Consider the following 15,682-nt stretch of genomic DNA (forward strand, 5'->3'; position numbering starts at 1 on the left):
CACACACACACACACACACACACTCTCACACACACAAAAAAACAAACAAACAACAACAACAACAACAAAAAACCGGGGAGGGGGGTAGAGGAAGATATAACAACCACAATTTTTTTTGAAGTTCTTACAACAAGAAAATGGAGGGGACACAGTTGGGTGGGAGGGGGGAGAGGGTGGAGGGAGGGAGGTTTCGGTGATGGGACACAATAATCAACTACATTGTATATTGACAAAATAAAAATAATAAAAAAAAGAAAGAATGAATAAAGGGAAAAAAATAAATAAAAGTGTTTTCATTGCAAAGTTCCTATCTCAATCCTGCTTCAGGTCTGTTCCCACATTTTCAGGCTCAGAGATATTTGTTTGTGTCCTCTGACCACTGAGGACACCAGGGATGATGGTTTTGACTGGAATGCTCAGCCCATTCCCTGTCTGTTGTCTGATTCCTGCCACCCATGGGACTGTCCACCTCAGGGCTCTGCAGCTGGTGAGGCCATCTGGACATCATCTGACACCAGGTGTGTGAGTTGTGAGAGGTGTCCTAGAATCAGCAGATGCTCTGTCCTTACAGAAAATTGGTGTTCTCAAGAAAGCTCCTTGATGGCTACAGACAATTTCAAATTAATATTAGATAAATGGTTCTTTTAATCACAAATAAGTGAGAACATGTGGAATTTCTCTTTCTGTGCCTGACCTATTTCATGAAGCTAATAATAAATAAATAAATACACAAACTGAGGGGAGGAGAAGACACAACAATTACAATTCCTTGAAGTTGTTACAACAAGTGAACAGATATGAGGTTGTTGGGAGGTGGCGAGGCAGGGGAAGGGAGGTTTTGTTAATGGGCCATAAAAATCAACAGCATTGTATATTGATAAAATAAAACAAAATTTAAAAAAAATGTTTCTATGAATCAGCTCTACTTGATATAGACAAATTGGTTACTATGTTAAATCAGCACTTGCGGTGAATCTTTTCAAAGACAAATCCTGAACATCAGTATCCATGGTGTGGATGAGGATCCAGAGGCTAAAATTCCTCAGTGAGGATAGAGACGCCATGGGCAGTCCTGTCGGATGATAATAAACATGTGGGGCATGTGTGCTTGACTGAGGGGGAGGACCGTGTAGGGACAGTGTGCACTTCCACTAAGATAACCTTTAGGGAAAATTATTCTTGATCACATGAAGGTAAGAATCTTTGTAATGATTTGCATGCCAGGAAATGAAACAGTTCATAATTAAACAGTTCAAATAAAAGTAAAAACAAAACAGTTCAAATTAAACCTGAGAAAGAGAGAAATCCAGTGAATGGAAACATCTTATCTAAAAAAGAGGGAAGTTACTTCACACTCTGTGGCCTGCAGTGAGAACGTGAGAAAATCAAGTCACAAAGAACAAAGCAAGAAATGACCCTGAGGGGAATTTGAGAGTCAGCAAAACAGAGGAAACCTCAGATCCCAAGAGGAGCCCCCCATCCCCTCTCTGCACTTGCTCCATGGGGCACAGGAGCTGGGTGGGCCTTGAGCGCCCCCTACAGCCCACACCCATCATGAATTCTGCAGGGAGGTTTGTGTCTGGGCTCATGCTGACTTCCTGTCACTGTGTCTCTCGCACAGTAATACACGCCTGTGTCCTCGGCGGTCACAGAGCTCAGCTGCAGGGAGAACTGGTCCTTGGACGTGTCTCTGGTGATGGAGGTGCGGATCTTGAGGGACGGGTTATAACCTGTGCTTCCATCATAAGCAATTACTCCGATCCATTCCAGCCTCTTCTCTGAGAGCTGGCGGATCCAGCTCCAGTAGTAACCACTGGTTGTGATGGAGAATCCAGAGACGGTGCAGGTGAGGGAGAGGGTCTGTGAGGGCTTCACCAGTCCTGGGCCCGACTCCTGCAGCTGCACCTCAGACAGGACACCTGGAAAGAAGGAGAATCAGTTCCTGTCAGTCACAACCATCCCATAGACCCATGTGTGACAGCTGAGACACTCACCATGTTTAGCTGTCACCAAGCAAAGGAGAAGACCCCACAATCTCATCTTCTGTTAGATCTCAACTCTGCCTTCCCCAGAGACCTGAGCCCTGCCTGAGGACAGACCTGTGAGCTTCCACCACCCAAGTGTCTGCATTTACTCTAGAGCTTGAAGGAAAATTTGCATGTGGGAGAGCTCTGTCCTTATAAGTGCTGAGGAACTGAGGTGAAACAATGCATTTTTTGAACTACTTGTATGCTTTCTTTTTCTTAAAATTATTTTACGTCTAAGTATGGTATGGGAGGGAACTTGGTGAGTTTAAAATATGCCAAATTGTGGCTTCAGCTTTCCGAGCCCAGATCCACCTTCCTTCAATCCCTGTCTTCTCTTGCACTGTCTTGGACCCAGCCCAACTCTCCATCATAATTTCAGGCTCTGGGTCTTCCTTCCTCAGTTCTGATCCCAGCACAACCCCTGCTTTCTTTCCCTGTACCCTCTCTTGTGATGTGTTTCTCATCACCCCAAGACCTTGTTCTGTTGTTCCACTGTTGCTGCTCCATGAGTTCCAGGCCCGCTTTGTGCTCTCCATCCTGTGATACGAGACACAGCACATGGGAACCCACAGAGACCCTGCAAAAACTGGTGCCCTGTACATTATTCAGGAAACTGACCCTCAACATTTGGGAAAGAGCAAAAGACTCTTTTCTTTGCATCTAAAGTGTAAAATTTTCATCTTAAATTCCATTTTCATCTGTATTTTTTGGATGTTAATTTTACATTTAATCCTCTATTCCCATCTGGGATCCCACCGTGTAAAAAAATAATAAGAATACTAATGGTTAACATGCAAGCAGTAATAACATCCCTAATATAAGACTTTTAGAAGTATATTTTCCTTTGATGTCTGTGTGTCAGGACTCCACAGCCACTCTATGACTGTGTGTAGCACCCACTGTACCACTGCCCACCACAGAGAAAGAGGCCAGGGGCTGGGCTGGACGCTGTGCTGTGTCTGCCCCTGCCAGCTCCTTCTCAGTCCCAAGGACAGCTACATGTCATGGAGGGACAGCCCTTCAAGGGTCCTGAATGTATAACAAGACAGGAGCTGCTGTTGGGCAATTTGGGGATGATTCATCAGTTCCTAATAACTCATACATTGTGCTGGAGTTTTCAAAAAATTTTAAAGACCTGGTAAAAGGCAAAGGGAAACAAATACTCTGAAACAACAAAGGAAGTATCAGAACCATAATAAGATATGATATAGATTTTGAAATTATGAGAAATTTAAAATAACTATGTGTAGTGTGAAATTAAATTTGTTTGTTTCCAAACCTTCAGCTGACTCTACAGAGTTCTATTCCCCCAGCTCTGTTTGTCAAGGATGATTTATCAGGATGCTCTGCCTCATGGAGCAAACAGCCCAGCATCTCAGTGGAATAAGGAACAAAAACAAAGATCTGCAGTTTGCTTATTTCTGTCCTACTGTGTTCAGGAGGGAAGTTATGGTAAGCAGAGGTATCGAATTCATAAAGGCACTCACTAAACCGGACACACACTGGTTTGAGACCTAGAATCTACAGCTTGTGGACTGACATTTAAAAGCAAACAGAAGGAGATTGAATGAAGAATTTCAGGTGGAATATATTTCAATTGTTGTAAAGACATTCAACATGAGGTCTCCCTTTTAATACATTTTAAGTGCATGATGCAGTATTGTTAACTGTGAACACAGTGTTGTTGAGCAGCTCTCTAGAACTTGCTCATCCTGTATAACTGAAACTTTGCTCCTGTTGAACTTTAATTTAATTAGCCCAGCTGTGAGGGTGTATGTTATATCTGCGCACATTTCCTTTGGCATAACTAGTTGTATGGCCCTGGCTTACATCCAAAGATCAAAACATATGTTATCTGTTATCTCACGATGAAAGAGAACTTTCATGGTGTGTGGGTGGACTGGAGTTTAATACACTGAGCCTTCTCTCTCTCTCTCTCTCTCTCTGTCTCTGTCTCTCCAAACATCCACCCCCGACAGACTAACCCCTTTTTACATCTATCTTATATGAAAATCTACCTGAAATGATGCCTCTGATTGATGCTGAGAAATTCATTCTAACAGACACAAATGGGAATCTTCACAGTCCTGTTCTGAAATAAGTCACAGATTATAGGAAGAATCTCCCGAAGTACAAAGTGAGCAGGATCACACTTTGTGCTGTGAAGAGTTAGTGCATCACCGTTTCTTTCTATCATAATTATCCTGCTAGCCTGATGCACATGCTGTGAATTAATTTGCAATCTTGCAATAGGAATGTTTGTGTTTTGTGGGTGAATCTAGTGTAAAAACTATTATAAGAAATGTATATTGAAAATTCATTAAGCAGCAGTCTCACACCACTGAAAAGAGAAAAGATGTTAAAGGAAAAAAATGGATTCAGATAGAATGTCAGAAAAGTGAGGAAAAAAATACTAGCAGAGAAAATTTTAAAGGTCCTTTAAATAAATGAAACAGTATTAAAAACAAATGGGATTATAGCAAACTAAACACCTCTACACAGCAAATAAAACAATTAACCAAACAAAACGACAACCTACAGAGTGGGAGGAAATATTTGTAAACTATGCATCCAGCTTGGGATTATTATCCAGAATATACAAGGAACTCAGTAAACATCACCATTAGAAAAAAGAAAATGAACCAGATTAAAAAAAAATGGGCAAAGGAACCTAATAGACATTTCTCAAAAGAAGATATACAAATGGCCAACAGACATGTGAAATAATTCTTAACATCACTGCACATTAGGGAAATACAAATCAAACCACATTTATGTATCATCTCATTCAGATAGACTGGTTAATATCTGGAAGACAGAGTAAGAGATGCTGGGCAGGATACTGAGAAAGTGAAACCTTCCTACACTGTTGATGAGACTGTAAATCAGTGCAGTTATTGTGGAAAACACTATGGAAGTTCCCCAAACAACTACAGTTAGATCGACCATATGATATGGGATCCCACTGCTGGATATATACCTATAGAAATGGAAATGATCATGTTGAAGGGAAACTTGCACTCCCATGTTAAACGCAGCTCTGTTTTCCATAGCCAAGATTCGGACTCAACTTGGATGCCCATTGGTGGGCATCTGGATAAGTAAAATTTGGTATATGTACGCAATGTAATACTACTGTGCCAAATAAATAAATAACAAAATTCTGCCAATTGCAGCAACATGGATGAAGTTAGGGAAAATTATGTTAAATGGGATAAGGTGGGCGCAGAAAGTGAAATAACACATGTCTTCATTCATGAGTGGGAGCTAAAAAAAATAGGAAAGAAAGACACAAGAATCACAGTAATTTGTTGAACTTTCAAAAAGAGAGGTCATACATAAGCCAGAGGTGTAAAATGGGGATGGGAGAGGGGATTAGCAAAGAATTGGTAAAGGCCCCCAATATATATTACACTGTATAAAGTTGAATATATTATTTATTCTGATCTGAGCATCATATATTGTACACAGATATGGATATTCAAAGCCATACCCCTCAGATATTTATTAAAAAAAAGAGTTTCAATAAGAATAATAAAAAATAATATAATAAATTTAATTTTAAGAAAGAATATTAATGAAAATTTTAAGGCCTAGAATAATAAAAATTATAAATATTAAAACAGGAAAACAGGGAGGAAAATATTATTTTCCATCTATGCTGATCAGTCCTCAAAAGTTCTCAATAAAATCATGTTCATCATAAGGTCCTAAGATCAATGAACAAAGATAGTCCAAGAACTAAATTTAAAATGTACTTATATAAATTTCTATGCTTTAAAATAGCAAATCAAGTTGAATGGATGGGCTTGATGTTATGGAGGTCACTACCCGTAGGAAATAGAGATCCTTCCCTTGGAACTTCTTGAGAAGCCACATATTGACCTGGGAAATAAGAGAGGGGGGCATTATATTTCTGTTTCAACCTCCATTGCTGGTGGATACCCCTGAGAGGTTTAACTTATCTACACATCAGGGTGGTAGCGACCTGTGGGACTCAAAGTTCTCACTACAGTGAAGGAAGTTATGCATCACCTGAGAGCTGTTTCAGGTAAAGGTGGATCACGTCCATACAGAAATATCCAACACAATTGCTGCTAACATTTGTCTTGGCCTGGGGGACATGAATGAGAACTACAAAAATCTAGTCCAGTGTGTCCTTATATTTCTCTTTTCCTAGTTGGTTCCACACAGGTCCACTCAGTCTACTACGCCACAAAGGCCAGACTGACTCCTCTTTGTCTCGGTGCACAGGTGCCACCTTAGGCTGAAAGACATGGGACAGTTACCATCCCTGATAGAGAAACTCTCTTTATCAGCTGCTCCATAGTCATAAGTATCCCCATAAGAAGACAACACACATAGACCCAGATGAAGTGGAACCACTTCTGTGCCCTAGTAGAAGGATTGTGAAGGCATAAATAAAACTTTGCATTTAGTCACAACATATGTGGTGACAGCAATTAATCCTACTTCTACACTCTTATTCCCAGACCCCTGTGTTGTAGCTATTGGGCCCAAGCCTCCTATACAGCCCATTGAATAGGACCATATGCTGGGAGCTAGATTACACTGAAATGCCTGTGATGGAATTAGTTTAGATCTCATAGTTTCTTCTGGAACATGATGTCATAAAACATTCTCAGGCACATCAATTTGGTTTTATTTTCTGACACTTGAATTGGCCCTACCATTTTTCTATTAGTCTTTCTGCTTCTGGAAAAATCTAACTGATGGATGACAACTTTAGCCCATTCGTGGGTTCCCATGGCCTCACGTCCTATGACTCAACAACAACTAGAGTCCTTGTTCTTAGAACATCCTATAGGATCTCATATCAGATCCAGACATTCAGCACCAAGGATATTGGTTATGAAAAAAGGACTTTGGCAAGAAAGGCAAATCCTCATACTGGATAAGACTAACTACCATAAACAACAATAAAGCTAAAAATGAGGGTGAAGGGTACATGGTATGTTTTCTCTTATTTCTGCAACATTTATTTAAGTCTAAAGTTATTACAAAATGCATTTAAAAATTAAGGAAAATATGAATCAACAGGTAAATAAGGCCAATAAAATATTAGATGAGAAAATTCTGATGAAGACAATTTTCTGGCTCTCATGGGTGAGTGCGACATGAAGCAATAAACTTATTACAAAGAGGATTAGTGATATTCCCATGTTGATGGATGGTGTCGTATTTGTCACTGTCATCTCAAGCACTCAGTGTGAGGAGCTAGGCCAGTCGTGGAGGGAGTTATCCCCACACTTCATTTTCCATGCTCATGAAAGCCTGATATAAACAGAGAAGGCACAAAGGTTGGTACAGAAATATTGATAGTGATATAAAAATCAATGATTTCATTCCCTGGACCCACTGACTTAGCAGAACATGTTTTCTTCTCGTGGAGGTGCTGATTTCTCTCACATGTCAATGCAATCTGTTGGACTTTAATATCATAATTGCCCTGAAAAGTTGTGTCATAGATTGTTAGAAAATTCCCTGAGAAATTACATCGTTAATTTTCAGGAAGATATGGAAAAATATCTGGATGTGATGGAATTGTTAAATTTAAATACCATAAAATAACAAACTGAAGAAATTATTTCAAGAAGATAAGTGTCCAGGGAGGACTAAAGCAATAAAGGCTTCAAAAGGGTCATTTAGACTGAGACCAAAGAAGAACCATCAGGTTTGTCATATCAGAATGTTAATTCTATCAGTGAGAGCACAGAGTGGAATTGCTGGTGTAGACAAAAATTAGAGCAAGTCCAAGAGAGAATGAAACATGTTATACCTGAAGACATGCGGGACACTCACACTTTCAGTTTCTGTGTGAGGACCCGGAGGTACAGTCCTCCTAAATGGAGGGGTTTTTTAAAGACTAATAAAAAGTGTGTGCTGTTAATAAAATCACTGAGGATATGCCCACGTATAGGACTGCATAAATGACAGTGGCACTCGGGGGTCACTCTGAACCACGCAGGCCATGTGATCATTCTGACTTACTCAGAATCTTTTCCATCCACCACAGATTGGAATGGGGAAGGTCAAGTTTAGGTCAGTCTCTATGAAGAAATGAGGAACACAAGGACACAGACATTGAATAAAACCTTCCAAAATTCACAATGTCCTTGTTCATCACAAATGTGTCAGTATATGACCTAGATGTAATATTTGCACTCTTTTGTGTTTAGCAAATTTCCTGTGCAATAAAGTTAATTGGTACTTTCAGAGTGTCAGTGAGTATATATATAATGTCAAAAAGGCATTATTTTAAAACATAGGTGTTAAAAATTACACTCACTTTAAAAAATTACATTTTATTATCTGTGCTACAATACCATCTATTCAATAAAAGAAGACAATAATGTATCTACTTTACTGCAAAAACAGTATTTCGATTGAATAGGATATCTGACATCTTCCAGAAGGGTTTGTTTGGGATAAATGAATATAAAACTTTAACTGGCTCATGTCGAAATTGGAAATCTTGGCTATTCTACATAATGGTTGGGTGGGGAATGCCTGGCACATATCAGAGTCTCAAACTTATATTATTATTATTATGGAGGAACATAGGGCAGTACTGACATAATAGTGATTTATTGCCTCATATCTGATAGTCTTTGTTTATGTTGTTATACTTTACAAAAAATAATCACAACTTGTGTACCATGAAATGTATCTACTCAAAAAAGTCTTTGAGTCACTGCTACTTTGTGTTTAACTTCCCCTGCCACATATGAAGAAAAATAAATAAAATCTAAAAGAAAAGAAGCATGCTTGGTTTAAATACACATTCTCTGCCCTTTGTCCAACTTCTTAAAAAGAATGCTTAGATCCTTTGCATTTACTATATTTGATTTGATTTGATAAAAGCCTTTCAGAACTTTAGATTAGTCTTTTAGCCCTACCTCAACTCTGTTCCATAACATAGGAACCCATAGATATTTGATTTCATATATGTGCTCTGCTCACTGGATACAAAGGTTATATTGAGGGTCACCTGGACACCCAAAGCAGCACTGTGCAACCACAGCATCTCATAGATTTGCCTAGCAGTGTGTCCTTCAGGTGTTGGAGCCATCTGTACATTTTATGTCATAAGGTACATGAGTTATTCTAGGTGTTCTGGAGTCATTAGTCACCTGTGCCTCCAACTTGATGCAGGATTGACCTGCAGTAGTGCCTGGTTTACATGGTTCTGCATGTGAAAGACACATAGGATCAGCAGCACAGTGAGGAAGCTGCAGGTGACCCCATTCACATGACCTATCCAGTGTGTCCATTGATGGACCGACACATAGGATGCACATTAGGAGACAATGTGGGGTTTGATCTTTGACGATCAAATCTATTCGAGACCACAAAGGGAAGAGGTAGTCTGTCTAAGTGAATGTGTCCATGAAGGGACAAAAGCTTCTTCTCTGAGGCCAAAGAGTATGAGTTTGGAACACAGAGTGACTGGACTATGCAGCTGTTTTTCTATGAGTGAAATTAGCTCCAAAAAAGAGAAAGGAGAGTCTTCAGGGTGATCTGTTTGTCGAGGATGAAACATGAATTACAGGAATTCAGGAAGAAAATGACCCAAGTGAATCTTCTTTTTTAATAGTTAATGAATATGTATATTTATAAATAAATATTATTGGTTATGAATATTCATGAGATACAGAGCTGATTGTCACCTCTCATGCCCAAGATGTGAAGTCCAGGTTCGTGCTGGCAGCATGCCCATTGCCACTTTTCTACATATAGACCACATCAGATGCACCTTCATTACCCCGTGAGGGTGTGAGGAATTAAAGAAACAAATAACAAGACATAAAACCTCTCAGGGGGCAGCTGAAAACTTGGAGAGTGGATGATTACGTTGAACCCAACAGGAAGCACAGGCCCCTCTGCACCTGCTCATGGAATCAGCCCTGATCTTGGTGTTTCCTAAGCACCCCCAGGTGGTCCCGTGTGTCGCTGTAGGGAGGTTCCTAACTGGGCTCCCACTGACGTCCCCTTGCTGTGTCTCTGGCACAGTAATACATGGCCATGTCCTCAGCTCTCAGATTGTCAGTTTGCAGATACAGTGTGTTCTTGGCGTTTTCCCTGGAGATGGTGAATCGGCCCTTCACGGAGTCTGCATAGTATATGCTACCACCACTCCAGCTAATGGCTGAGATCCACTCCAGCCCCTTCCCTGGAGCCTGGCGGACCCAGTGCATGCCGTAGTGACCAAAGGTGAATCCAGAGGCGATACAGGTGAGTCTCAGAGACCCCGCAGGCTTCACCAAGCCTCCCCCGGACTCCACCAGCTGCACCTCACACTGGACACCTGCAAACACAGAGATATCCTGGTCAAAAAACTCTCACACGAATCCACTCTTTCTCCCATTCATAACCACACACATTCGCAATGTCTCTCTTTCGCCTTAATATGACCTTTTAATATAGCAAAAAGGAAAACCCAGCTCAGTCCAAACTCCATGGTGACTCGTCTGTGTTCAGTCCTGATCACCAAGTTTTAGCACCTGGGAATCTGGGGCTGGGGCTTGTTTCCCAGACCTGCAGGGTCAGGGCTGGGCTGCTTTACATCAGCAGAGGGAGGCCCTATTTGCATGTTCTCTTGCTACATAGCAAGATCTGTGGTGGGAGCCTATGAAGAGGGCAGAGTCCAGAGCAGATGTGAGGGCTCCAGCGGAATTTGGTGGCAATAACTATATTTGTGTCAATATGTTTTTTTATTATATGACTGTACCTCTTATGCACACTTATAATCCAACTTATGTTATTTTTGCACAGAAACACAAAGTATTTGAGGCACGTCTGAATGGTAATTCTTTATATAGATGTACAGTTATAAACAAAATCATCAAAGGATTATACAGTGTCTCCAAGAGCTCATGTGTGGTCAGAGGGAGCCTCAGTGTCCGGGTCTGTGCTCCACACCACGGATCCAACCCCAGGACAGAGCTGGGCCTGCCTAGTGACATTTGCCTAGTTAGGTTCTCTTTCCTGTAATCGCACTTTGTGATTTTGCTGTGTTCTGTCTTTTATTCACATCATACTTAGAGAACCAGAGTTCATGCTGATGCAATTTAGTGGATCTCTTAAATTCTATGTTTCAGTATTTCTCTATCTCTCTTTCTCTATTGAAACCTGCTTTTATTTGTAACCATCATAAGGAGCTATAACAGACAGAACATACTGCACCTATTTAAAGTGTGCACTTGATGAGTGCTGACATACATGTGCACCTGCACAGTCACCACCACAGTGGAAATAGTGCACAAATATTTCATCCTGTAGCATTTCCTGTTGTCCTTCTGATTTCTTCGTCCCACTCCTTCCTTCCTCTCACCCTATGTCCAGGCAACTCGTGAACTTCTTTATGTTACTTCACAGTATTTTTTTTCTCATCTAGAATTTAAGTAAAGTGATCATGCAGTCGCTGCATTTAATTCCTTGTTATACTTCATTGAGATCTTTGTTCGAAATGCAATCATTTTCTTGTGTGAATCAGGCACTCGTGACTTTTAATGCTGAGTAGTATCCCGATGTATGAAAATGCCTCCTTCTTTCAGTTTACCTGCTGATGGGAATTTTGATCATGCTCAGATTCTGGATATTATAAAGTAAGCTGCTGTTGGATTACAAATGTAGAGATGGAGTAAAAGTGTTTTTTCTTATTGTTTCAACAAAAATAATAACAATAGCAAATCCAATGAATAAGGGACAAATTAGCACATTTTCTTAAACAAATCAAAGAGTAAAGTTAACAAGACAAACAGCAAACCTGAAATCTGTAGAGAGGAGTTTTCAGGGAAAACAGGACCAAACCTTAGCTCATCTGGGTCACAAATCACTAGATGGCAAACACACTAGAATAAAGGTGAAACTAGAAATATTTCATGAATGTCCAAATGCCCAGTGTACTAAAGCATCAGAATGTGAATCTGCCAGGATGCACACATCTGCAGGGTCCTAACTTCTTTCTGGCTTCTCCAGGGTTGAGGAGAATCACTCAACTCCCGCCTTCTGGGGTGGTGCTCAAGGGGGAGAGGAGCAGCCTCTGCCTAGTGCTCCAGCACCTCCCCCAGATCCTCCACATGAAAATTTATCAATGTGCATGGGAGGCAGCAAAGCCAATATTTATGCTTTACATTTTGAGAAACTGCAGAACATTTTTTTAATGTGGATATACAATTTTATGTTCTCACCAGTATTTTATGAGCAAACCAATTACTCCACATCCTCATCAAAATCTCTTATGATTCTTCACTTTTATCATACAACGTGGCACAAAACAGAAACTTAAAACATAAAACAACCTGAATACTGAGCACTGCATGTTATTAATTCCACTTATAAAAATTATCCAGGACAGGTATGCATGGAGACAGAAATTAGGTTAGTGGTCACTATACCGGGATAAGAAGGGGGAAATGGGGACTGGAAAGTGACCCTGAAGAGACGTGTTCATTTTGGGATATTCGAATAATCTAAATTTAAATTCTGTTGGTGGTTGCACAACTTTCGTTAATTATTTTGTGAGTAACATATACTGAAGTCTTCTAAACTGCACACTTTTATAGGTAGATTTTATCATAAGTAAAATATATTTCAGTAATTTTAAAGAAATCTGTCCTTAACTTTCATAAATTAATACAGTTACACAATTTTTTACAGTTTATAAGCCCCATGAAACATACTTTTGTGAAAGAAACAACAAACATATTGTGATGTCAGTAATCTAAAGGATATGAGAGCATGAGAAAGTGCGTGGTATTTTGATATAGTCCCGTTTGGTTTTTTTCTCTTTTGTTGTTTGTGCTTTCTGACTAATTTTCATACAGTCTGTGCACACACCTAGTTCCTGAATTGTTTCACCTATATTTTGCCTTCGTGATTTTTCAGTTTCAGGTCTTATACTTAAGTCTTTAATCCACTTTGTGTTGAATTTACTATACAGTGTGAGGTAAATACCTAGTGTCATCCTTCTGCTTATGAACATCCAGTTTTCCCTGCATCACTTGTTGAGAGGAAGTCTTGTCCTCAATGTAGATTTTTGTTGCCTTTGTCCAATATCAAATGGCTGTGAGCCTGAGGGGTGATTGCTGTATTCTCAATTCTGCTCCACTGGTCTGAGTGTCTGTATTCAGTACTAATGGTGTCTATAGTCAGTAATAATATATTTCAAAATAGTAAGGAGTGTAAATTTCAAATGTCTTCTCACAAAAATTACAAGTTGATGCGATGGATATATTGAGCAGCTTGACCTTGTAAATCTACACAACTATTCCAGTTGATGAGAAAGGTAAATTGTAACTAAAGCCAAAATGTCTCATTAGTTTAGTTCTACTATGTTTCCATTTGTATTGTCAGGGCTAGTGCTCAGACCCTTCAAACCCATTGTACAAACTGGGTCACAAACCCTTATGTGCCAGGCTGGGTCACCAGACATTTCATATCCCAGACTTGATCACCAGAACCCTCACACACAGGTCTGTGCTACTTAATTGGGAAAGACCCTGGCAGCCATTGGCAGATGACCTAAGCTCAGTCCTCAGCAACAGCAGCAGCAGCAGCTTACAGGTCCAGCAGCTTACAAGTCTGGTGGTGGCAGAGGTTGTGGTGGCAGCGGCCTTGCAGAGGGTCCCGGTGGCACTGGCAGCAACAGCTTGGATCACCACCCTCCAGCAGCAGTAGAGGATTCCCCGTAGTGCCTATGGGCATCACAGGGGTGGACGGAGCATGGTGGATCAGAGCCACTCATCCTTTATACGTCAGTCCATAACCCAGGTCACCCGGGTGCACATGTGCAATTACATTAGACAATAATGAAGGAACACCTGGGTGCACTTGCACATTTACATCAAATGCTCAGCAATATTTTGAACATCTGAGTGGCCCTGACCATTTTACAATATTTTCCCAACAGATCTAATTATTCCACATTATATATCTTTATCAACACATCATTCTGTTCCCCATAAATGAATGCAATTATGATTTGTCACATAAGATGATATTAATAAAAATTGAAGGAGATATAGCCTCTCTCAGACCACACAGCGGTAAAGGATCAAGGCGTCCCTCAGAAATCATGAATGATCTGAGGACAGCAGCCAGCACAGCTTCTATTCGACACCTTCAATGTGACAAGTGGAAGTAAACAAACACCAACCAGAAGGAGACATCAGCACAGCCATTTTCTCCGGGTGTGACACGAGGAGTTCTGGGTTCAGGTCTCATGCATAAGAAGCTTGGACGTCATCGCTCCCATCCAGACAAAAGTAAAAACTCTGATCAAAATTAAAATTGGTGACAATTCTTGTATCCGTAAAAGAATGAAGTCACAGGGAGAACGGCTGTCCTCAAAATGGAAGATGCAGCCAGGAAGACAAAGAGGGTCATAACCTGTCTGATTAGAAACTCATGAGCAGAAACCTCCGTGGGATCCAGGACTGGGGGAGATAAACCAGAGCTGCAGCTGAAGAATTTCTGAATACTCAGAGCTGGGAAATCTGAGAGTTGGGTGCAGCCCAGTGGAATGGTCTCAGGGATCCCCAAACCTTTAAACTCTACCTCAGGGGCCCAACCGTGTTCTCCAATTAAATATCAGAGAACAATCCTAATATTCACAGCAGAGAAAAGGAGGAAGGAGCCATTCTGAAATACACCAGAGCATGACCTTCTCTATAAGAAGCCTTGACCTTAGGAGAAGCAAGTTTAGCTGATCCTAATGGATTGCAGATTCATCAGAGCATAATTGACCTGAGAGAAGAGAAAACATTAATCCCCTCCCCCTCCCCCAGGGGACTTCCAGTCTATCATAAGGGGGGTAAAGGGAGAAGCACTTGGGAAGTTCACACCCAGGACGCAGCTCCCTAAAGGACAGAACTCATCATAGGACTGCGCAGTGCTTCCCAAATCACAAACCTTACCCATATCAACAGGGCTTCTGTATCATAACAGAGAAAAACTAAAGCACCACATGCATCTGGGACACTATTGAAGAAGTGTCCATGAAAAGGTACCCCACAGACGGGACAAAAACAAGGACATCAGTGGACATTTTATGGAATCTGTTGCTTGACTTGTCATCTTATCATGTCTTGTCTCTGAGAGACCCAGCCCAAAATTCAGCCCAGCATGGCTCTGCTGTGTTTATATCCCTGTGCTTGTCACCCAGAATCCTCCACATGGAAATATAAGAGCTGAGTGTGGCCCTCAGGCATCTGCTTCTCCATCCAGGACACTGAGGAATGGACAGAGACTGAGACAAATCCTGAACATCAATGTCCACAGTGTGGATGAGGATCCAGAGGCTAAACTGCCTCATTGAGGATAGAGACGCCGTGGGCAAGGTCCTGTAGGATGATAATAACCATGTGGATGTAGCTGCACTTTGTACAGAGAAAAATGCTGATTTAGAGACAGGGTGCTCCAAGACTGATCTAAAGTTTTGAGAAAATAATACTAGATCATAATGATTTGTGTGTCAGGAAAAAAACCGGTCATGAAAAATCCTGACAAAGAAAATTCCCCAGTGAAAAGAACCTTCTCATCTGCACATGAGGAAAGTTACTTCACTCTGTGTTGCCGGCAGTGAGAATGTGACAAATTAGAGTCACAAAGAACAAAGCAGGAAATGACCC

General features: G+C 40.8%; 3 gene segments (V, D, J or C); all 3 read right to left on the reverse strand.

The window, feature by feature from the left end:
• The window catches only part of LOC103608657, a 7,571-nt gene extending 6,507 nt beyond the window's left edge, over positions 1-1,064 (reverse strand). The window contains 1 exon segment of the V gene segment in view: positions 965-1,064. Coding sequence covers positions 965-1,064 — 100 coding nt within the window.
• A 472-nt stretch (positions 1,065-1,536) lies between these two features.
• LOC103608658 lies at positions 1,537-2,040 on the reverse strand. The segment is given in 2 exon segments: positions 1,537-1,919; positions 1,995-2,040. Coding segments are annotated over 2 exon segments (429 nt in total).
• Positions 2,041-10,015: 7,975 nt separating this feature from the next.
• Positions 10,016-10,537, reverse strand: LOC103608659. The segment is given in 2 exon segments: positions 10,016-10,356; positions 10,464-10,537. Coding segments are annotated over 2 exon segments (387 nt in total).
• Between the last annotated feature and the right edge of the window lie 5,145 nt (positions 10,538-15,682).

This window comes from Galeopterus variegatus, unplaced genomic scaffold (genome assembly GCF_000696425.1).
Source record: "Galeopterus variegatus unplaced genomic scaffold, G_variegatus-3.0.2 Scaffold8668, whole genome shotgun sequence".
In the NCBI taxonomy this organism is placed as follows: Eukaryota; Metazoa; Chordata; class Mammalia; order Dermoptera; family Cynocephalidae; genus Galeopterus; species Galeopterus variegatus.